We start from the raw sequence: 23,441 nt of genomic DNA on the forward strand, positions 1-23,441 counted from the left end.
GAAGAGGAACAGGTTAAATTGTCATATATGATTGCAATGTTCTTGTATTTTTTTAATTTAATAGTTTAATTTTAAGAAGACTGTAAAAATTTAAGAATACATATTGTAATCTCAAGAGAAATCATTTAAAAAATAGTTCAATGACAATAGATATTTATACTCCTGGAAAAAATCTACTAATCCATAGAAAGGCAGGAAATAAGCAGCAGAGAGATATAAAAAAGAGGGACAAACAAAAAAAACAATTATTTAAAAGTACAGTTATTCCCAATAGAAGACAGTAAAGGAGGAAGAGTAGAATTATGAACTTGGTGGATAAGCAGAACACAAATGATGAATTTTCAAATATAAACCCACCATATCAGTAATTATATTGAATTGCAATAAACTAAACATTCCAATTGAAAAAGCAGAATGCACTTAATAGATCTATAAGGACAATCCATCCAAAAGCAATAGAACATGTTCTCCCCAAACACACATGAAACATTATCTAGAATAGATCATATGTTATGGCCAAAACAAGTATGAAGAAGTTTTAGAAGACTGAAATCATATCAAGTATATTTCCAAACAAAATGTTATAAATTGAGAACTCAATTATAAGAAAACTGGAAAATACACAGACATGTGGATATTAAAAAGTTTTAGAAGACTGAAATCATATCAAGTATATTTCCAAACAAAATGTTATAAATTGAGAACTCAATTATAAGAAAACTGGAAAATACACAGACATGTGGATATTAAACAATATGCTACTGAACAATCAAAGGATCACAGAATAAATCAAAAGAGAACCAAAAAGTACCTTGAGACAAAAAAAAAAAAAAAGTAAACATGGCATACCAAAACTCGTGATGTCAGGAAAAGCAGTTCTAAGAGAAAAGTTCAGTGATAAATGCCTACATCAAGAAAAGAGAATGTGTATGGTGTTAGAAAGTGGTCTAGTTTCATTCTTTTACAAGTGGTTGACCAGTTTTCCCAGCACCACTTGTTAAAGAGATTGTCTTTAATCCATTGTATATTCTTGCCTCCTTTGTCAAAGATAAGGTGTCCATATGTGCGTGGATTTATCTCTGGGCTTTCTATTTTATTCCATTGATCTATATTTCTGTCTTTGTGCCAGTACCATACTGTCTTGATAACTGTGGCTTTGCAGTAGAGCCTGAAGTCAGGCAGGTTGATTCCTCCAGTTCCATTCTTCTTTCTCAAGATCGCTTTGGCTATTCGAGGTTTTTTGTATTTGCATACAAATTGTGAAATTATTTGTTCTAGCTCTGTGAAGAATACTGTTGGTAGCTTGATAGGGATTGCGTTGAATCTATAAATTGCTTTGGGTAGTATACTCATTTTCACTATATGGAGTATTACTCAGCCATTAAAAAGAATACATTTGAATCAGTTCTAATGAGATGGATGAAACTGGAGCCTATTATACAGAGTGAAGTAAGCCAGAAGGAAAAACATAAATACAGTATACTAACGCATATATATGGAATTTAGGAAGATGGTAACAATAACCCGGTGTACGAGACAGCAAAAGAGACACTGATGTATAGAACAGTCTTATGGACTCTGTGGGAGAGGGAGAGGGTGGGAAGATTTGGGAGAATGACATTGAAACATGTAAAATATCATGTAAGAAACGAGTTGCCAGTCCAGGTTCGATACATGATACTGGATGCTTGGGGCTAGTGCACTGGGACGACCAAGAGGGATGGTATGGGGAGGGAGGAGGGAGGAGGGTTCAGGATGAGGAACACATGTATACCTGTGGCGGATTCATTTTGATATTTGGCAAAACTAATACAATATTGTAAAGTTTAAAAATAAAATTAAAAAAAAAAAAAGAAAAAAAAGAGAATGATATCAAACAAGCAACCTAACTTGACACCTTAAAGAGCTAGAAAAAGAAGAAAAAAACAAAGCTCAAAGTCAGCAGAAGGAAGGAAATAGAGATCATAAAGTAAATAAAAGAAACAGAGACCAATAAGAAAAACAAAACAAACAAACAAACAAAAAAAAAACCAATGAGACTAAGAGCTGGCTTTTTAAAGCCATAAACAAAACTGAAAAGTCTTTAGCTAGACTTACCAAGAAAAGAAGAAATAAGACTAAAATAAGCAGAAATAAAAGAGAAAACATTACAACTGATACTGGACAAATACATACAATCATAACAAACTATTAATATAATGAACCATACCGGAACAAATTGGAGAACTTAGAAAAAATAGATTCTTAGAAACCTACAACCTATCAGGAAAGAATCATGAAGAATTAGAAATCTGAATACATGAATCATGAGTAAGCAGATTGAACTGGCAATCCCAAAACACACAATACACTCCCAAAACACAAAGTACAGGGCCAGACAGTTTCACTGATTAATACTAACAAATATATAAAGAGAAATGGATACCAATTCTCAAACTCTTCCAAAAAATACAAGAGGAAAGGCCACTTGCAAACTAACTTTGAAAAGCCAACATTACCCTTCTATTATAACCAAAAAGAATATTATGTGAAATGAAAATTATAGGCCAATATCCTTGATATCTGGTCCCATCACTGCATGGCTAAAAGAAGGGGGAAAAGTGGAAACAGTGACAGATTTTGTTTTCTTGGGCTCCAAAGTAACTCACTGCAGACAGTGACCACAGCCATGAAATTAAAAAACGCTTGCTCCTTGGAAGAAAAGCTACAATAAACCTAGGCAGCATATTAAAGAGCAGAGACATCACGTTGCCAACAAAGGTCCATACAGTCAAAGCTATGGTTTTTCCAGTTAATTATGTATGGATGTGAGAGTTGGACCATAAAGAAGGCTGAGTGCCAAAAAATTGATGCCTCCAAATTGTGCTGCTGGAGAAGATTCTTGTAGAGTCCCTTGGACTGCAAGATCAAACCAGTCAATCCTTAAGGAAGTCAGCCCTGAACATTCATTGGAAAGACTGATGTTGAAGCTGAAGCTCCAATACTTTGGCCACGTAATTCAAAGAATCAACTCATTGGAAAAGAAACTGATGCTCGGAAAGACTGAAGGCAAAAGGAGAAGAGGGCAGCAAAGGATGAGATGGTTAGACAGTATCACCAACTTAATGGACATGAATTTGAGCAAATTCTGGGAGATGGTGAAAATCAAGGAAGCCTGACGTACTGCAGTCCATGGGGATGAAAAGAGTCAGACACAACTTAGGGACTGAAAAACGACAATCCCTGATAAACATAGATGCAAAAATCCTCAACAAAATATTAGCAAACTGAACTGAAGAATACAGTAACAGGTGGATTTATGAGCAAGCTGGATTTATTCCAGGGATGCAAGGATGGTTCAACATGTGTAACTCAACTGGTGTGATAGAACTCGTTAACAAAATGGGGAATAAAAATCATAGAATCCTCTCAGTTGATTCAGAAAAAAAAAGCATTTGATAAAATTCAACATTCATTTATCATAAAAATTATCAACAAAGTGGTATAGAGAGAAGGTACCTCAATGTAATACAAGCTATATATGACAACCCAACAGTCAATATGATACTCAACAGTGAAAAGGTGAAAACTTTTCCTTTAAGATCAGTAACAAGACCAGAATCACCACTTATATTGAACAGAAGGAGTCAGGGTTTGGGAAAATTTTTCTTAAGATGCAAGAGAATTGGGTATGTTTAAATGCTAATGGAAAGGAGCCAACAGAGAAGGAGAGAATTTAAAAAAAAGAAGAAGAAGAAGAAGAAATGATTATTTGAAGAGGAACCCTGAAAAAGTGAGAGGAAAGGGATCCATGACACAAGTGGAAAGATTTACTTTAAATAAAAGGAAAGCCCTTCTTCCACAACAACAAAATGAAAAGGAAAATAAAGGGGTGTGAATGTAGATAACTTGTAAATCTAGTGGAAGGGAGTTGAGGGAGTTCCCTAAAATGGATTCTGAATTTCTCTGTGGAAGACTAGATCATTTGGGGAAAAGTCCATGGTGAAGAACTGGAAGGGAAGAATTCAGAGCTGAAAATAGTTGGTGTGCTTGTAGGAGCAAGATGAGTTCAGTTATGAAACAAGAACATTGAATAAAGTCCCTAAGAAAGACAATGCCAAAGAATGCTCAAACTACCACACAATTGCACTCATCTCACATGCTAATAAAGTAATGCTCAAAATTCTCTAAGCCAGGCTTCAGCAATATGTGAACTGTGAACTTCCAGTCATTCAAGCTGGTTTTAGAAAAGGCAGAGGAATCAGAGATCAAATTGCCAACATCTGCCAGATCATCAAAAAAGCAAGAGAGTTCCAGAAAAACATCTATTTCTGCTTTATTGACTATGCCAAAGACTTTGACTGTGCAGATCACAATAAGCTGTGGAAAATTCTGAAAAAGATGCAAATACCAGACCACCTTACCTGCATCTTGAGAAACGTGTATGCAGGTCAGGAAGCAACAGTTAGAACTGGACATGGAACAACAGACTGGTTTCAAATAGGAAAAGGAGTACATCAAGGCTGTATATTGTCACCCTGCTTATTTAACTTCTATGCAGAGTACATCATGAGAAATGCCAGGCTGGATAAAGCCTAGCAATCCAAGATTGCCATGAGAAATATCAATAACCTCAGATATGCAGATGACACCACCCTTAGGGCAGAAAGTGAAAAAGAACTAAAGAGCCTCTTGGTGAAAGTGAAACAGGAGAGTGAAAAAGTTGGCTTAAAACTCAACATTCAGAAAACTAAGATCATGGCATCTGGTCCCATCACTTCATGGCAAATAGATGGGGACTTTATTTTTCTGGGCTCCAAAATCACTGCAGATGGTGACTGCGGCCATGAAATAAAAAAACGTTTACTCCTTGGAAGGAAAGTTATGACCAACCTAGACAGCATATTAAAAAGTAGAGACATTACTTTGCCAACAAAGGTCCGTCTAGTCAAGGCTATGGTTTTTCCAGTAGTCATGTATGGATGTAAGAGTTGGACTATAAAGAAAGCTGAGTGCTGAAGAAATGATGATTTTGAATTCTGTTGTTGGAGAAGACTCTTGAGGGTCACCTGGATAGCAAGGAGATCCAACCAGTCCATTCTAAAGGAGATCAGTCCTGAATATTCATTGGAAGGACTGATGTCGAAGCTGAAACTCCAATACTTTGGCCACCTGATGCGAAGAACCGACTCATTCGAGAAGACCCTGATGCTAGGAAAGATTGAAGGCAGGAGGAGAAGGGGACAATAGAGGATGAAATGGTTGAATGGCTTCACCTACTCGATGGACATGGGTTTGAGTGGACTCCAGGACTTGGTGAGGGACAGGGAGGCCTGGCATGCTGCAGTCCATGGAATCGCAAAGAGTCGGACATAACTGAGTGACTGAACTGAACTGAACTGATTGAGTTGGTCACAATAATATGATCCTGATGGGCTGCATGGTCTTCCAGAAGAGATCAGTAGCTCAAATGCAGGTAGGGAGGAAGAAAACTGTTGCATTGGACTTTTGACAAGTGAAACAGATAGAGAGGCACTTACTGGTTAAGTGGTAACAGTAATAAAACATACACTGGAAAATAGGGAGTGGACAGAAGAGTAGCCTAATGAACAGGCAGAATATGGGACTAACAATGTACTAAGAATCCTGTGGGAGTCTAAGCACTATTATATTTATTAAATTCTATCTACAAATTAAAAGGAAAGGAGTATGTGGTCTGAGGGTGAAATATCTGAGACATGACTTTGTAATACTGTAGACAATTAGGCAATCTATACATCTACTTCTGTGATAGTTGAACCTAAGAGTCTTAATGAGGAGTATAGATGAAATACCTCTCACCTTGGGAATGAGATATTCTCTGAATTTAATGTCCTGAGCTGCAGCATGGGGTAGGTTGTTGGGGACAAGGTCAATGAATCTCTGGATCTCGTGGATCACAGCATCTGTGTAGGGCATGCGGCTCCTGTCCTCCATGCATGGACTCCGGTTTCTGCCAACCACATGGTTAATTTCTTCCTGGACTTTAGCTGGCAAGGTAGAAATCAGAATTTATGTCAAGTGATAAAGATATTTTATCTTCTTAATCATGATTACATTGTGGTAGGATATGGAGAGAAGGAAAAATTACACGTGTTTCTCTACAAGGGAAAAAATGAAAAAGAATTTCAGTGTCATGGACAAATTGGAATTTCATTAGAGACTTAAATACACATGCATATAAAGCACAGTTACATCATGAAATTCATTTCTCAATTCTGATTCTCTCCTTCGTGTATTTTTTTAAAACAAACCCGGGGATGTGGGATCTCAAAGGCTCACATCGTACAGTTTAACCATTTTGTTTATGTCAGTTTTATTTTATGAAAGTTCTAAGAGAGTAGAAGTACTCCATGCAGTAAATACTTAATAAATGGACCAACTGAACAAGATGCTTGGTTGACTCAACATATAGGAATAATAAGTAAGTTAAGGGAGAATACTCAAGATGACAGAGTAGAAAGACTCTGAGATCACCTCCTCCCACAAGCATTACAAAACGATTAATACAATGATTTACAGAGCAACTATCAATAAGAACAACCTGAAGTCTAAGAGAAAGTTCTTCAACAACTAAAGATCTAAGGATGGAATCATGAATGCATAGGAGAAGCAGAAACATAGCACAGTTAAGACCTTACCCTCAGGTAGGAGACCCATGAACAGGATAATTACAATTACAGAGGTTCTCCTCAAGGAGTGAGGGGTCTGAACCCATCCCTGGGCTCCCTAACTCAGGAATGCTGCACCAGGAAGATGAGCCCCCAGAGCACTTGGCTTTGCAGGCCAACAGGGCTTATTTCAGATGATCTAGTGAGCTGTGGGAAGTAGAGACTCCACTCTTAAAGAGTGTATACAAAATCTCACCCACTCTGGGACCCAGAAGCAGGAGCAGTAATTTGAAAGGAGCCTGGGTCAGACCCATTTATTGATCTTGGACAGGCTCCCAGAGAGGCACAGGACAGTTGGGGCTCACCTCCAGAACACATATGCTGGTAGCAGCTACTTTGGAGAGCTCATCCCAACACATGGACACAGATGATAGTAAGTGCAATTTTAGAATCTTCCCTGTGGCTTATTAGTGCCAGACCTTGGCCCTTCTCATCAGCCAGTTATCACCCGTTCTTGGATGTGGGAGCCCAAGTAGCTAGCTGGGCTGGGACACAGTCCTACCCACCAGCATGCCAGTTACTATAGCAGCCCTGAGCCCCAGCTGTCCCTGGACCCAACTCCTCTCAACCACTGGGAGACACCAACCCCTGGTCTCCCTGGGCCCCCATCTAGACAACGGGCAGGCCAACTCCAATTCCAGGACACCTAAGGTCTTACAGCCAGAGAACACAGGATCTGGCTCTCCCCAACAAGATACACAAGACCCTGCAGCCAGAGAAGCCAGGATGTGGCCTCATATACCAGAAGGCAGGTACTATCCTCAAGACTCCTGGGGCCTGATCCACCAACTAGCAGGCCAACCTCAGCCCCAGGACCACAGCAGTCCTGCAGCCAACCATGTCAAGATCCAGCCTACTCAATAGCAGGTCAGCACCACTAGAAGACATCTTGGGTCTCAGGCTCACCCAACAGCAAACTGACACCCAATTCTAGGAAGCCCCAGAACTCTCTGCCAGCCATCTCAGGAAGAGGCCCTGGACCCAGCTCTAACCACCAGAGGACCAGCACTAGACTGGACCCCATGGGCTTTCATAACCAGCTGCCACATGACCCAGCCCCACCCACCATCACCCAGCAGCTACTCCACTAGAAAAATGTATTGAATACAAATGGAAGAAAAAGAAAGTTGAGGAAACAATTCCTAGACAAAATAGACTTTAAAACAAAGACTGTATGGAACAAGAGAAAAAAGAAGGACATTACATAATGATGAAAGAATCAACCAACAAAAAGATATAACAGTTACAAATCTATATGCATACGTGCTAAGTTGCTTTAGTCAACTTATGACAGCGTGGAAAGTCCTAGAAGATATTATGCGACCCTTTGGACTGTGCCCACCAGGCTCCTCTGTCCATGAGATTCTCCAGGCAAGAATAATGGAGTGGGTTGCCATGCCCTGTTCCAGGGGATCTTCTCAACCCAGGGAATGAACCCACATCTCTTATGTCTCACATGCACATTGGCAGGTGAGTTCTTTACCACTAACACCCCCTGGGAAGCCCGTAAATATATATACATATAACTAGTTCACTTTTTTGTACAGCAGAAACTAATACAACATTATAAGACAATTAAACTCAAAAAAAATAAAAATAAAAGTGTCTTAATAGGTCAAAGCACAAAGCATGATAGAGTAAAGGAAATATTCTCTTAGATGAGGACTGAATAAAGAAAAAAAGGAGGATGAGAAATTACATTTTTCAGGAAATTTTGTTTGGCCAAAAGGGTGTATTTGAACAGAATTTTTGTGTATAACTTTTTAATTTAAAGAGTGAGGTTTTTTGATGAAGAAAGATTGTGATTTTGTTGCATCAATCCTTCCATTGCAAATGCATCTGAGTAGAATTAACTTTTGACAAAAGTACATTTATGTGGACTTGGAAGGCTTATCAAGCAATATCATTGTAGACAAGATTCTTCACCGTCTGAGGCACCATGGCAGCCCTACTGCACCTGACCTGATGCAAATCAAGGATACTCCACCACAGTAGGGAGGACAGTGACCTCTGCCCTCCATAATTCTGCTACTGGTTAAACATTTTATTCTCCTGTTTTATTATACTCTAATTTGAATGCAATTCATACAATGATAGGAATATGTACTAAGGATAGAAGTTTTTCTTGTACATCTTCTAGGCAGATGAAGAGTAGAAAAGTCATCAGTGTTGCCTGCCAATTTCTAACCAGAATTTCAACCTGTCCATCATCTGTGACACTACCTGTGACCTCTGGGTGCTTCAGCAGGAGCAGCAGTCCATATCTCAGAGTGAGGCTTGTTGTCTCTATTCCAGCAGTAAGCACATCCCATACAGTGGTGATCAAGTTGTCCATGGTAAACTCAGACTGTTTATTGTGTTTCTCCTGGCAATGATGTATTAGGATTACATGATAAGTAAAAGCAACTTACAAGTAACTTACAATAATTCCATAAAACAACATAATTGTTTAAGTTTACTTATTTGACAAATTAAGCCAAACATTAGAGAATGTTACAGATGAAGGTAAAGTTAGATGTGTTGTTAGAATTTCTTCAATTAAAATATAACCAGAGTTAAACTTCCAAGTCCTTTCTGATTCCTCACTTTCTCACCCACTGGAGTATATCAGTTCTTCAGTAATTTCTATCTAACATGACTCTTATCAAGTCATCACTGCTACTCACCATCAGTTCGGGTATCTATTGTCAATTTCATCATATCTGAATTTCTCACTCAGGCCTTCAGAACCACCTATCCTCAAACTGAAACACTATTCCCAAATTCATCAGTCATTAAACCCACGACAGTTCCTCAGTTTCTATCAAGACAATCTCTTTAAAAATTCCACACACTTCATCACTGCACTTATCTTTCCCTGAACCAGTTTTGTCATCTCTGCTAATCCTCAAAACCTACTTCATCTGTTTTCTACTGTCTTTCCAAGAGTAAGCCTTTCTAGATTCCCATCCATTTCTGCCTTCTCTCATTTCTTACATCACCCATTCATGGAATTTATTTAATGAAAGAGAATATACCATCTATCACTTATCTTGAATGTGTGTGTGTGTTTCAGTCTGTTCTCAAATAAAGAACCAGCTTTAACATGGTAAATATAAACACTTCCAAGCAATTTTCAGTGCCAATGCAGAAATAATTCAAGACATCCAGTATGGTTTGCACAACAATAGGTTGCACAAGCAATGAATATATCTTTAAGAAGGAGCATTTGTTTTAATAAACTGATTCCACTGAGAAGAACAAAGCTATTCCATGCATCACATCACTCCACCTACAAAGATGAAGCAGCAAGTCTGGATCCCATTTTACCTTTTCCATTTTAATCAGGAAGTAATCAATAAAGTCTTGAGGGTTATTGAGGTCCAAGGATTCTTGGTGTTCCTTTATTTTCTCCAAAATAAACTTTCTTTGCTCAGTCATGTTTTTAAATAATGTGTTATGACTCCCTGGGAGATAATGTAGTAAAGAGGGGAAAGCATTGTAGAGCTGAAAAAGAAGAGAAACAGTCAATTCATTCAGCAAACATTTACAAGCCCATATTATGGCGCAGACATATTGCTATAAAATAAGTAAATAAAGATGACTAAGATATGCTCCTTGCACTGAAACCCATTTGGGATTTGAAGGAGAGGGAACTGATAAAATGGCCTGAGTGACAGTATGCACAGATTACCAACTAATTTCAAAACCATTCGAATTATTTTCATAACCACAACTCTGAAGAAATTCAGGGTCATACCACATCTTTCCAAATGAGGGCACTGGGGTTCGGAAAGGTTAGTCAACCAGTCTAAGTCACAAAACTAGTGACAGAGGTAGATTCCAGTGTTCATCCCAGTTTACACTACACACGTGTCTACAGAGAGTCACCTAAACAGGGTGTGCAGAGATCGTACACTTTTTCTACATTTATCTTTATGAAAATATATTAACAGTTGACACATATTATATTAGCTTCAGGTGTACAAAATGGTGATTCACCATTTGCATGCATTACAAATTGATCGCCATGATAAGCCTAGGAATCATCTGTCATCATACAGTCATTGAAATGTTATTGACTCTATTCCTTATGCTGTATATTATATCCTTGTGACTTATTACATTTATATCTGAAGTTTATATTTCTTAATCCCTTTTACTATTTCATTCGTCCTTTTACTTCTTCCTCCCTGAGGACCACCAATTTCTTCTCTGTATCTATGAATTTGTTTCTGTTTTACTTTGTTTGCTCTAAAATTGTTTTAATTCTAAATATGAAGTAAATTATATAATATTTGTCTTTGTCTGACATTCTTCTCTTAGCATAATATCTTCTAGGACTATCCATGCTGTCATAAATGGCACAATTTCATTCTTTTATACGGCAAAGTAATATTTCATTGTGTGTGTGTGTGTGTGCATTCCACTTGTTTTTTATGCTTTCGTCTATCAGTGGACACTTAGGTGGTTTTCATATCTTACCTTTTGTAAACAACGCTACAATGAACATAAGGGTGCATATATCTTTTTGAATAAGTTTCTTTTCTTCAGATAAACACCCAGAAGTTTTCTAGAGAGAATTACCGAGTTAAGTCCCAGATCATATAGTAGTTCTATTTTTAACTTTTTGAGGAACCTCTATGCTGTTTGCCATTGGAGAAGGCGATGGCACCCCACTCCAGTGCTCTTGCCTGGAAAATCCCATGGACAGAGGAGCCTGGTAGGCAGCAGTCCATGGGGTCGCACGGAGTTGGACACGACTAAGCCACTTCACTTTCCCTTTTCACTTTCATGTATTGGAGAAGGAAATGGCAACCCACTCCAGTGTTCTTGCCTGGAGAATCCCAGGGACGGGGAAGCCTGGTGGGCTGTCGTCTATGGGGTCACACAGAGTCGGACACGACTGAAGCGACTTAGCAGCTATACTGTTTGCCATAGTGACCATTTCAATTTACATTCCTACCAACAGTGCATAAGTGTTCCCTTATTTCCACATCCTCCCAAAACTTGTTTTCTTCTCTTTCTTATAATAGCCATTCTGACTGGTGTGAGGTAAAACGCTTCAGTGTTTTTATTTGTATTTTCCTGATAATTAGTGTTTTGACCATCTTTCCATGTGCCTATTGGCCAACTTTTGTCTTCTTTGGAAAAATATCTATTTGAACCTCCTGTCCATTTTTTAATTAGGGTTTTCTTTTGGTTGTTGAAGTGTATGAGTTCTTTGTGTATTTTGAACACTAACTCCTTGTCAGATGCATCATTTGCAAATATATTCTATTCAGCAGGCAGGCATTTTGTTTTGTTGATAGTTACCTTCACTGTGCAAAAGCTTTTACATTTGATCAGGTCACATTCCTTTATTTTTGCTTTTGTTTCCCTTGCCTAACAATGCATAACCAAAAAAATATCAACAAGACTAATGTCAAAGAGCACACATCCATGATTACTTCTAGAATTTTTATAGTTCTGGTTCTTACATTTAAATCCTTAATCCATGTTGAATTTATTTTATATGTGGTGTGATAAAGGCATCCAGTTTGATTCTTTTGTATGTAACTGTCCAGTTTTCCCAGTACCATTGATTGAAGAGAGTGTCTTTTCTACATTTTGTATTCTAGCTTCTTTTGTTGTATATTAATTACCTACTAAGTGTGGTAAGTATCTAAGCTGTCTCTTCAGTTCCATTGATCTATGTCTGCTTTTGTGCCAGTACCATACTTCTTTTTCTTTGCTTGTGTGGCTGGAACTTCCAGTACTATGCTGAATAAAAGTGGAGAGAGTGGGAATCCTTGTGTTGTTCCTGATTTGAGAGGAAATACTTTAAGGGTTTCACCATTGAGAATGATGACAGCTTCTCCTGTAGGGGCTTTATTACAATTAAGTGTGTTCCCTCTATATTCACTCTGAGTTTTTATCATAAACGGATGTTGAATTCAGTCAAAACATTTTTTTAATAACTTAAAAAAATCATATGATTTTTATTTGTAATTTGTTAATGCCATGTATCACATAGATGGATTTGCAGACACTGAACCAGCTTTGCATCCCCAGAATAAATTTGGCTTATTCATAGATTATAATTGTTATAATGTATTACTGAATTCAATTTCATGCAAAGATGGGCACAATAAAGGACAGAAATCGTATGGACCTAACAAAAGCAGAAGATATGAATAAGAGGTGGCAAGAATACACAGAAGAACTATACAAAAAAGATCTTAATGACCCAGATAATCACGATGGCATGATTACTCACCTAGAACCAGACATCCTGGAATGTGAAGTCAAATGGGCCTTAGGAAGCATCACTACAAATAAAACTAGTGGAAGTGATGGAATTCCAGCTGAGCAATTTCAAATCCAAAAAGATGATGCTGTTAAAGTGCCAAACTCAACATACCAGCAAATTTGGAAAACTCAGCAGTGGCCACAGGACTGGAAAAGGTCAGTTTTCATTCCAATCCGAAGAAAGGCAATGCCAAAGAATGTTCAAACTACCACACAACTGCACTCTTCTCACATGCTAGCAAAGTAATGCTCAAAGTTTTCCAAGCCAGGCTTTGACAGTACATGAACTGCGAACTTCCAGATGTTCAAGCTGGATTTAGAAAAGGCAGAGGGACCAGAGATCAAATTGCCAACATCTGTTGGATCATAGAAAAAGCAAGAGAATTCCAGAAAAACATCTACTTTTGTTTCATTGACTACACCAAAGCCTTTGACTGTGTGTATCACCACAAACTGTGGAAAATTCTGAAACAGATGGGAATACCAGACCACCTTACCTGTCTCCTGAGAAACCTGTAGGCAGGTCAAGAAGCAACAGTTAGAACTGGACATGGAACAAGAGACTGGTTCCAAATTGGGAAAGGAATACATCAAGGCTGTATGTCTCACTACTTATTTAGCTTATATGCAGAGTACATCATGGGAAATTCCCAGTTGGATGAAGCTCAAGCTGGAGTCAAGATTGCCAGGAGAAATATCAATAACCTCAGATATGCAGATGACACCACCCTGATGGCAGAAAGCCAAGAAAAACTAAAGAGCCTCTTGATGAACGTGAAAGAGGAGAGTGAAAAAGCATCTTAAAACAAACATTTAAAAAACAAAGATCATGGCATCTACTCCCATCACTTCATAGTGAATAGATGGGGAAGCAATGGAAACAGTGACAGACTTTGTTTTCATGGGCTCCAAAATCACTGCAGATGGTGACTGCAGCCATGAAATTAAAAGACACTTGCTCCTTGGAAAAAAAGCTATGACCCCCTACACAGCATTATTAAAAAGCAGTGACATTACTTGGCCAACAAAGGTCTGTCCAGTCAAAGCTGTGATTTTTCCAGTAGTCATGTATGGATGTGAGAGTTGGACTATAAAGAAAGCTGAGTGCCAAAGAATTGATGCTTTTGAATTGTGGTGTTGGAGAAGACTCTTGAGAGTCCTTTGGACTACAGGGAGATCCAACCAGTCCATCCTAAAGGAAATCAGTCCTGAAAATTCATTGGAAGGGCTGATGCTGAAGTGGAGGCTCAAATACTTTGGTCACCTGATGCGAACAACTGACTCATTAGAAAAGACCCTGAAGCTGGGTAAGATTGAAGGCAGGAGGAGAAGGGGATGACAGAGGATGAGATGGTGGGATGGCAGCATCACCAACTCAATGGACATGAGTTTGAGCAAGCTCCAGGCATTGGTGATGGACAGGGAATCGTGGCATGCTGCAGTCCATGGGGTCAGAAAGAGTTGGACATGACTGAGCAACTGAACTGAACTGAATATTCTGTTGAGGATTTTTGCAGCTAGGCTCATCAAAAATATTGACCTTAATTATTCTTTTCTTTTGAATTTTTTTTTCTAATTTGGGTATAAGGATAATGCATCATAGAATAAGTTTGAAAGTGTTCCTTTAGACATGTTTGGAAAGGTCAGGCATTAGTTCTTTTTTAAATATTTGGTAGAATTCACTTGTGAGGCCATCTGGTCCAGGATTTTTGGTTTTGCGGAGTTTTGATTCCTGGTTCTATTTCACTACTAGCGTTCCATCTTCAGATTATCTGTTTCTTCCTGATTCAATCTTGGTATGTGTGTTTCTATGAATTTATCCATTTTCCACTAGGTGTTTAATTTATGGGTGTATGATTATTCACTGTAGTCTCTCATGATTCTTTGAAATTCTGTGATATCAGTTGTAATGTGCCTCTTCCATTTCTGATTTTATTTATTTGCACTTTCTTTTTTTCTGATGAGTCTGGCTAGAGTTTATCAAATCTGATTATCTTTTCAAAGAACTAGCTTTTATGTTCACTAATCTTTTCTATTGCCCTTTTAGCCTCTATTGTTTATTTAGTCTCTGATCTTTATTATTTCCTTCCTTCTGCTAACTTTGGGCTTTGTTTGTTCTTCTTTTTCTAGTTTTTTTTTTCTTTGTTGTTGTTTTGTTTTTTGATGTGTGTGTGTGTGTGTGTGTGTGTGTGTGTAGCAGTTTTATTAAAGTAAGAAAAGGGACAGAGAAAGCTTCTGACATAGACATCGGAAGGGGGACAGAGAGTACTCCCCTCGCTAGTCTAAGCAAGGGAGTTATATAATTTTTTAATTAGTTATGATAAATCAAAAGAATGTCTCAAGGTTGTAAAGATCTTACTAGATCCACTCCCATAATTTACATTTTAAGATAACAGGATTAGCCACAAGTTTTTCACGAAGGAGAAACTGTCCTCAAGAAGGATGTATTGTTGTTATATAATCCTTAGTACACAGTTTAAAATGAGTTGTTTGTGTGTAATCATCAGTACCAGGCTTAAGGAAAAAAACGTTTTCTGTGACGAAGACTAAAGAATGTAGAGGGAAAAAAATACATTTGTCCTTTCCTCCTCCTTGAGAATTCCAGAACCCTATCTCTGCTTCATGAGCCCAGATCCCTTTCTCTTCCTTAGGGATCCCAGACTTCTTATCAGCCTACCTAGGAACTGACTCTCTCATCCCCTCCTTTTCTTTTGGAGAATTATGTTGCCAAGGGAAAGGGGCATCCTTTTCATTCTATAATTACTTCCTGCTGTTGAGGGGTGTCATCCCTAAACTGTTGAGGCAACATATTCTCCTAACCCTCATATTGAGGGTCTCTGATCCATGGGCCCCAAGTAATAGTTGGAGAAGGCTCTGGCACTTGTAGGAGCCTGGACAACCATTTGTAACCTAAAAGCTTTCAGAAAGTTAGAAACAAACCCTGTTATACAGTTACAGATGTAAGGCAAAATAGTCATTAAACCAAGCTAAAACATAATCAAAATTAAAAGTACATTATGTCCATAGTTACATCAGTTCATCTTAGGATTGCTAGATGTCATCAGATCAAGAAGAGGCATCACATACAATTGTTGTTGGTGAAGACTTGAAGAAAGTCCTTTTGGAGAAACCCACCATAGGAAACCTTCAACTGATGAGGAGGTTGTAGAGCTGAAAACTGAGTCACATGGTTAATTTTAAGGCTTCAGTGTCTATAACAATGTCTGTGTGTAAGAAGGGTCTTCCATAGGTACATTCAAATGGGAACAGTCCTTCCTTTTTCGGGGCAATTCGAGCCCTCATTAAAGCTATGGGTAGAATTTAAACCAACTGTCTTGTGGTTCCTAAGTTAGTTTACACAGATGCCTGTTAATAATGTCATTAGCCTTTTCAACTTTTTCTGAAGATGGGGTCTCCAGGAACTGTGTAAGTGATATTTTATTCCTAGAATTTTCAACACCCCTTGAGTTACAGCAGTTTTAAAGACAGAGCCATTGTTGCTCTGAGCTTTAGAGTTTAAGATCTCACTCACATCATGAGAAGTCAGTACAGTAAGATATTTGCCCATTAGTCAAAATCAATAGTAGCTTTAGACATTAGCAAAACAATAGTAGGAATTACCGTTAAGGAATGTGGCCATAGGCTTTTTTTTTTTTTTTTACTAAGGAGCAAACTAAATTCTGATCCTGTGGGCAAGCTCAAAACAGAAGCGTGCAAGAGAGCAGTTTGGAGAGCCTTAAAAGCCTTTTAAGTCTCTGGGAACCTAACCAGCTTGTTGATTTGGGCCTGCTGAGTTTCAGTTATAAGTTTATCTAAAGGCCAGGCAAGTTCTCCATAACCTGGAATCCAAATGTGGCAGTAGCCTGTAATGCCCCCAAATCCTCTCAAATTGTCTAAAAGTCATATTTGGCTCATTTAGAAATTTCAGACAATAAAGTATAAGGATTAGGCACTTACTATTTGTATATCTTGAATTAGTCTCCATTTATCACTTGACATTTTTACATCCAAAATAGGAGTGTTGCATGGAATTAATAGGGAATTAATAGCCTCTGTTCCTTTAAATCTTAAAATGATGGATTTTAACCCTTCCTTAACCTCAGGAGTTAGTGGGTACTGCTTTTGATGTGAAAATAGGTGAGGATCTTTGAGCTTGATAACAGCAGGAATAGCATTTTGTGTTCAACCCTCAGTTTTTCCATCAGCCCACAATTTAGGATTATATTTTGTTCAATTAATGGGAGAGAAAGAGCAGCCTCCATATTCATGAAAACAGGCCTGGACCTTGTTCAGTATATCCCTCCCCAGGAGGGGTGAAGGAGACTCTGGCATGATTAGAAACTCAAGAAAATAGCAGAGTCCTAGTTGCAGAATAAAGGACAACTAAAATAATAACGTCTGGCTCATATGGATAGTCCCATTATAGTAGTGGATCAGGAGGAAAGTGGATCAGGAAGAAAGCGGACCAGGGGCTTCAGTGAGCACAGAGAAAGTTGCCCCAGTGTCCAAAAGAAATTGACTGATTGGCCCCCCACAGTTATTAATACCCGGGGTTCCTCGGGTGTAATTAGGATGGGAGCTTGTGTGGGGACCCCCAGGCACCTACAGTCCTGATTGTCTTAAGAGTCCAATCCCTGGGGCCTACACCTCAGAGGGCAGTCTCTTCTCTAGTATGGTCCTTTGCAGACTGGACATGCAGCTGGGGTGGCTTAGATGACTGAGGGCAATCCCGCTTGAGATGCTGCTCTTCTCACAGTAATAACAAGTCCACCCTTTTTCACCTGGGTCCTTCTGGGCATTTTTCCTCAGGCTGTTTCAGAGTGGATCTAACAGCCATGCTGGGGCTTTAGTCTTTTGCCTGGTTCTTTTTTACCTCTTATTTTCCTCCTCATATTCTCTACCGTAATACCATCTGAGACACTGCAAAAGTTTTTCTAAAGACTGATTAGGTCCAAACGCCTGTTTTTGTAACTTACAGCAGATACCTGGAGCTGATCGAGTGAAAAAACTATCTTTTAAGATCATTTCTCCCTCTGTAATTTTGAGATCAACATCAGTAAACTTGCAGAGAGCCCCCTGTAGTCATTCTAGGAATTTACCAGGAGTTTGCTTCTCTTCCTATTCTATCTCAGTCAACTTAGCATAGTCTAAAGTCTTTGCACTAGTTTGAGTCCTTTAAGAATACATCCAGCAAAGAGGCTCTGTTATCAGAACTGCTTGGCTCCCAGTAGGAAGGAGGGCTATTTCATGTTCCCTCTTTCCCCTTGCCTTCAAGCCATTCATCTCCAAAAGTAGTGGCTTCCCCCAAAATTCAAGTTTTTGAATCAGGAGTCAACTCCTGTCCCAAGACATACATTACATCTCTCCAAGTAAAGTCATAAAGTAAAGTTAGTCCCATAAAGCCTTCTATGTACTTTTTGGATCCTCTAGGGTCTCAACCACAATTGGGACTGTTGGAATTTCTACTGAGACTGAGGCAGCCCCTCCTGGAAGGGTACCCTGATTCTCAGCCTGTTCAGTTGGGAGCCCCAGATACAGGAGCAAAGTAAGAAAACAGGAGACAGCTGAAGGCTTCACACTCAAATCTGCACCCTTAGGACATAAGTCTGGCATGTCTCGCAGAGAGATAAAGAGCAACACATATATCACTTCTACCCATTTCCTTTGTTTTCTACAGAAGTGGTCTAGTTGTAAAGCAGTATCATAACTGAGAGTCCCTTTAAACTGCCAGTTTTCCCCATTCTCCAAAGGATACTGTGGCCATTCAGTATCACCGAAGATCAGGCGTGTATTTTTTAAACTCTGGGGATCAAACTTGTCCCAAGTTTTTTAACTACATTTTAAAGGAGTTGTTCTGGAACTGTTAGCTCCCATCTCTAACAAAGAAAAAAGCAGCATCCAAGGCCATGGCTTCTTTCCACCAGAGGCGTCCCTCCCTCCTCTAGATGGGTGTGCAAACAGACTTTCCACTGAAGCTTTCCTTCCCTGGTCAGACTTAGTCTGTTCCTTACTGATGCAGGCATTTTACTCATCCCTCCCAGTTCTACCACCAAGATGGCATGGAGATGCACCAGCGGTAGACCTGATGACATCCCAGATTGATTTCTAGTTCCTTACCACCAAGACCTTTGTTGGATTTGCCGGAGTAGTTTCCCAGAATGTTTCCCAAGCTAGGACTACTAGAGGAAGCATCCATCTTACGTGTGCCCATGTACATTCCTGAGTACAGTCCTGATAGTACAGTACTACTGATAGCAGTAGAAGCAGTGAGACATAAAGAGATGAGCAACACCCAAGATGTCCCTTCTAAGTGTCACCACGCCAGTATATGTGATAGCAAAGGTGGTAGAGGGCTGGCCAGGGAGGAAAAAAGTGATTTTTATCCTCAAGATTCTAGTTCCAATCCTTCCAGTTCCTTTCCACAGATTCCATAAAAGGAATATCTAGGGAATTGAGACAGAAGCCATTGGAGAGCTTTCTCTGGTCTGCTAATAGCTAGCACTACCAAAGAAAGAAGCCCATTGCACTTCCAATCTGAACAGATCCTGCAATTCCCAACTGATGTCCTCAAAAACCTCATAGTCACCAGCAGTGCTTTATCCGCATAGATAGGAGGCACAGCCATGACAAAGACTCACTTTTAGGACTTTGGGCCCTGAGGCAGGCAGTCAAGTGAGTGACCTCTAGCCTGAGAGACAGACATTCCTGGAGTTAGAGCTCTGGCTTGCTCCCAAAGAAGCTCTTGTAACTTTTGCCTCCTAATAAGGCTAGGCGCTTCCATACTTGGGGTTTAAGTAAAAGTACATAGTAATGGCATGAATCACAATGCCCTTGAAAGTCTATGATCTGACAGATCAGGTTAGTAGTTCTAATTCCCCAGGCAGTTACGGAATGGTCAAAGAGACCAGAAAAAAACTGACTGAGAAAGGAAAGCTCACTCCACACCCTTTGCCCATTTCTGGCTGCTCCCCTCACAGGGACGTTGAGTGCCTCTTGAATGGCAGGTCGGTATAAACCCCAACAAGGCTCCCCTTTTTGGAGCTCCCTTAAGTCATTACGGGGCACCTCGAAATCACAGAGCAGGGCTCATCACTTGCTTTGCACAGAACGTGTCATTCATTCACACACGCACACCATAGCGTTAGTAAAGTAAAGCAGAAAATGTGTATACTGAGAAAGCAGTGAGGCTAGAGCTCTTGAGTGTTCTTACCTTGTCCTGAAAATCCTGGATGAGCCCCCAAGATAATAGCTTATGGTAAATGATGTCAGGTTGATGATATCTGAAGAAGATTTAGCTTCAGGACCAGGGACCATTCTTGATCACTCAAGAGCTTTTGTGTAGCACTTTTATTAAAGAAAGAAAAGGGACAGAGAAAGCTTCTGACATAGACATCAGAAGGGGGACAGAGAGTGCCCACTCTTTTTCTAGTTTTATGTGTAATGTTAGATTGTTTACTTCGCATTTATCTGGTTTCCTAAGGTAGACCTGTTTCACTACAAACTTCCCTCTTAGAACTGCTTTTGTGAGTCACATAGATTTTGGAATGTTGTGTTTCCATTTTCATTTCTCTCAAGGTATTTTGATTTCCTCTTTGACCTATTGTTGTTTAGCAGCATCTTATTAAGCTCCCATATGTTTGTGTTTTTTCCAGTTTTTTTCTTGTAACTGGTTCGTAGTTTCATACCATTGTGGTCAAAAAGATGTTCAATATCATTTCAATTTCTTGAATTTACTGACACTTGTTTTGTAAAATCATATGATATATCTTGGAAAATGTCTCATGTGTACTTGAAAACAAGGTGCATTCTGCGGCAATTGGATGGAATGTTGTATATAAATCTATCAAGTACATCTTATCTAATGTGTTGCTTAAGGCCAGTGTTTCCTTATTTAGTTTGGCTGTTCTGTCCATGGGGTCACAAAGGCTCAGACACGACTGAGTGACTGAACTGAACTGTTCAGTCCATTATGTAACTGATGTGTTAATGTCTCTTCAGTTCAGTTCAGTCACTCAGTCTTGTCCGACTCTTTGCCACCCCATGAACTGCAGCACCCCAGGCCTCCCTGTCCAACACCAATTCCCGGAGCCTACCCAAACTCATGTCCTTTGAGTCGGTCATGCCATCCAACCATCTCATCCTCTGTCATCCCCTTCTCCTCCTGCCCTCATTCCCAGCATCAGGGTCTTTTCAAATACGTCCACTCTTCATATCTGGTGGCCAAAGTATTGGAGTTTCAGCTTTAACATCACTCCTACCAATGAACACTCAGGCCTGATCTCCTTTAGGATGGACTGGTTGGATCTCCTTGCAGTCCAAGGGACTCTCAAGAGTCTTCTCCAACACCACAGTTCAAAAGCATCAATTCTTTGGTGCTCAGCTTTCTTGATACTCCAAGTCTCACATCCATACATGACTACTGGAAAAACCATAGCCTTGACTAGATGGACCATTGTTGGCAAAGTAATGTTTCTGCTTTTTAATACGCTATCTAGGTTGGTCATAACTTTCCTTCCAAGAAGTAAGCGTCTTTTAATTTCACGGCTGCAGTCACCATCTGCAGTGACTTTCGAGCCCAGAAAAATAAAGTATGACACTGTTTCCACTGTTTCCCCATCTATTTCCCATGAAGTGATGGGACCAGATGCCATGATCTTAGTTTTCGGAATGTTGAGGTTTAAGTCAATGTTTTCACTCTCCTCCTTCACTTTCATCAAGAGGCTTTTTAGTTCTTCTTCACTTTCTGCCATAAGGGTAGTGTCATCTGCATATATGAGGTTATTTTTATTTCTCACGGCAATCTTGATTCCAGCTTGTGCTTCCTCCAGCCCAGCGTTTCTCATGATGTACTCTTCATATAAGTTAAATAAGCAGGGTGACAACATACAGCCTTGACATACTCCTTTCCCTATTTGGAACCAGTCTGTTGTTCCATGTCTAGTTCTAACTGTTGCTTCCTGACCTGCATACAGGTTTCTCAAGAGGCAGGTCAGGTGGTCTGGTATTCCCATCTCTTGAAGAATTTTCCACAGTTTGTTGTGATCCACACAGTCAAAGGCTTTAGCATAGACAATAAAGAAATAGATGTTTTTCTGGAACCCTCTTGCTTTTTCGATGATCCAGCAGATGTTGGCAATTTGATCTCTGGTTCCTCTGCCTTTTCTAAAACCAGCTTGAACATCTGGAAATTTGCAGTTCACGATTGCTGAAGCCTGGCTGGGAGAACTTGAGCAACTTTACTAGTGTGTGAGATAAGTGCAAATGTGCAGTAGTTTGAGCATTCTTTTGTATTGCCTTTATTTGGGATTGAAATGAAAACTGACCTTTTCCAGTCCTGTGGCCACTGCTGGGTTTTCTAAATTTGCTGGCATATTGAGTGCAGCACTTTCACAGCATGATCTTTCAGGATTTGAAATAGCCCAACTGGAATTCCATCACCTCCACTACCTTTGTTTGTAGTGATGCTTTCTAAGGCCAACTTGACTTCACATTCCAGGATGTCTGGTTCTAGGTGAGTGATTATACCATCATAACTAACTGGGTCATGGAGATCTTTTTTATACAGTTCTTCTGTGTATTTTTGCCACCTCTTCTTAATATCTTCTGCTTCTGTCAGTTTCATACCATTTCTGTCCTTTATTGAATGTCTCCTAGTATTATTGTATTACTGTCAATAACTCCTTTTAAGTCTGTTCACATCATACCATTTTTTAAATGAAGAAACTATACCAGAAAGATTAAGGAAATGCCTATATTACCTAACTTACTTTTATTTAGGCATTTTACATCTTCAGAAATGTACTCATTGCCCTTATTCATTAGGCCATCACAGTCCTAGAGTTTACAGAAACCTTTTTAAACAGTATCTTCATGACTTAATATCCTCGGTAGGTACTGAAGAAATTTATTCAGCTGCTATCTTGTATCAAACTGGATAGAGAATCAAGAAATCTAGTTTTTATATCTAACTCATTCTTCTTTTGGTTAGGTTACTTTGAAAATACGCTCAGTATTTTCAGGTGAGCTTTCTGTTACATAGACTATTTGTTCTCTAGAGTCCTTCCCAAGTAAAACATCAGAACACTATGATCCATGGAATTTTAGTTGTTAGTTATAGTACTGCTAAGTCACTTCAGTCGTGTCCAACTCTGTGTGACCCCATAGACGGCAGCCCACCAGGCTCCCCCATCCCTAGGATTCTCCAGGCAAGAACACTGGAATGGGTTGCCATTTCCTTCTCCAATGCATGAAAGTGAAGTCGCTCGGTTGTGTCCGACAACATAGGTAATTAATTTTTTCTGACAGTTTACTAACATAAAAAATACAATGCATATACCATCCTATATATACACATAAAAATCAGAGGAGAAAAGATTTCTCCAAAAAAAATACCTTGCTATAATTGTTGCACTATTTTTTATTACTATTGTTATATTTTGTTTAAAAATTCACTTCAACACTTTCAATTGCTTTGATAACTCA

General features: G+C 39.2%; 1 protein-coding gene across 3 annotated transcripts in view; it reads right to left on the reverse strand.

Annotated features, from left to right (window-relative positions):
- LOC133239204 (cytochrome P450 2C31-like) overlaps positions 1 to 23,441 on the reverse strand; it is an 84,789-nt gene that overhangs the window by 9,053 nt on the left and 52,295 nt on the right. For all 3 annotated transcript variants that reach the window (XM_061402868.1, XM_061402870.1, XM_061402871.1), the window contains 3 exons: positions 9,999 to 10,175; positions 8,913 to 9,054; positions 5,821 to 6,008 (listed from right to left, as the gene is read on the reverse strand). In XM_061402868.1, coding sequence (XP_061258852.1) covers positions 5,821 to 6,008; positions 8,913 to 9,054; positions 9,999 to 10,175 — 507 coding nt within the window. The remainder of the gene's footprint in view (positions 1 to 5,820; positions 6,009 to 8,912; positions 9,055 to 9,998; positions 10,176 to 23,441) is intronic.

Source organism: Bos javanicus, chromosome 26 (genome assembly GCF_032452875.1).
Source record: "Bos javanicus breed banteng chromosome 26, ARS-OSU_banteng_1.0, whole genome shotgun sequence".
In the NCBI taxonomy this organism is placed as follows: domain Eukaryota; kingdom Metazoa; phylum Chordata; class Mammalia; order Artiodactyla; family Bovidae; genus Bos; species Bos javanicus.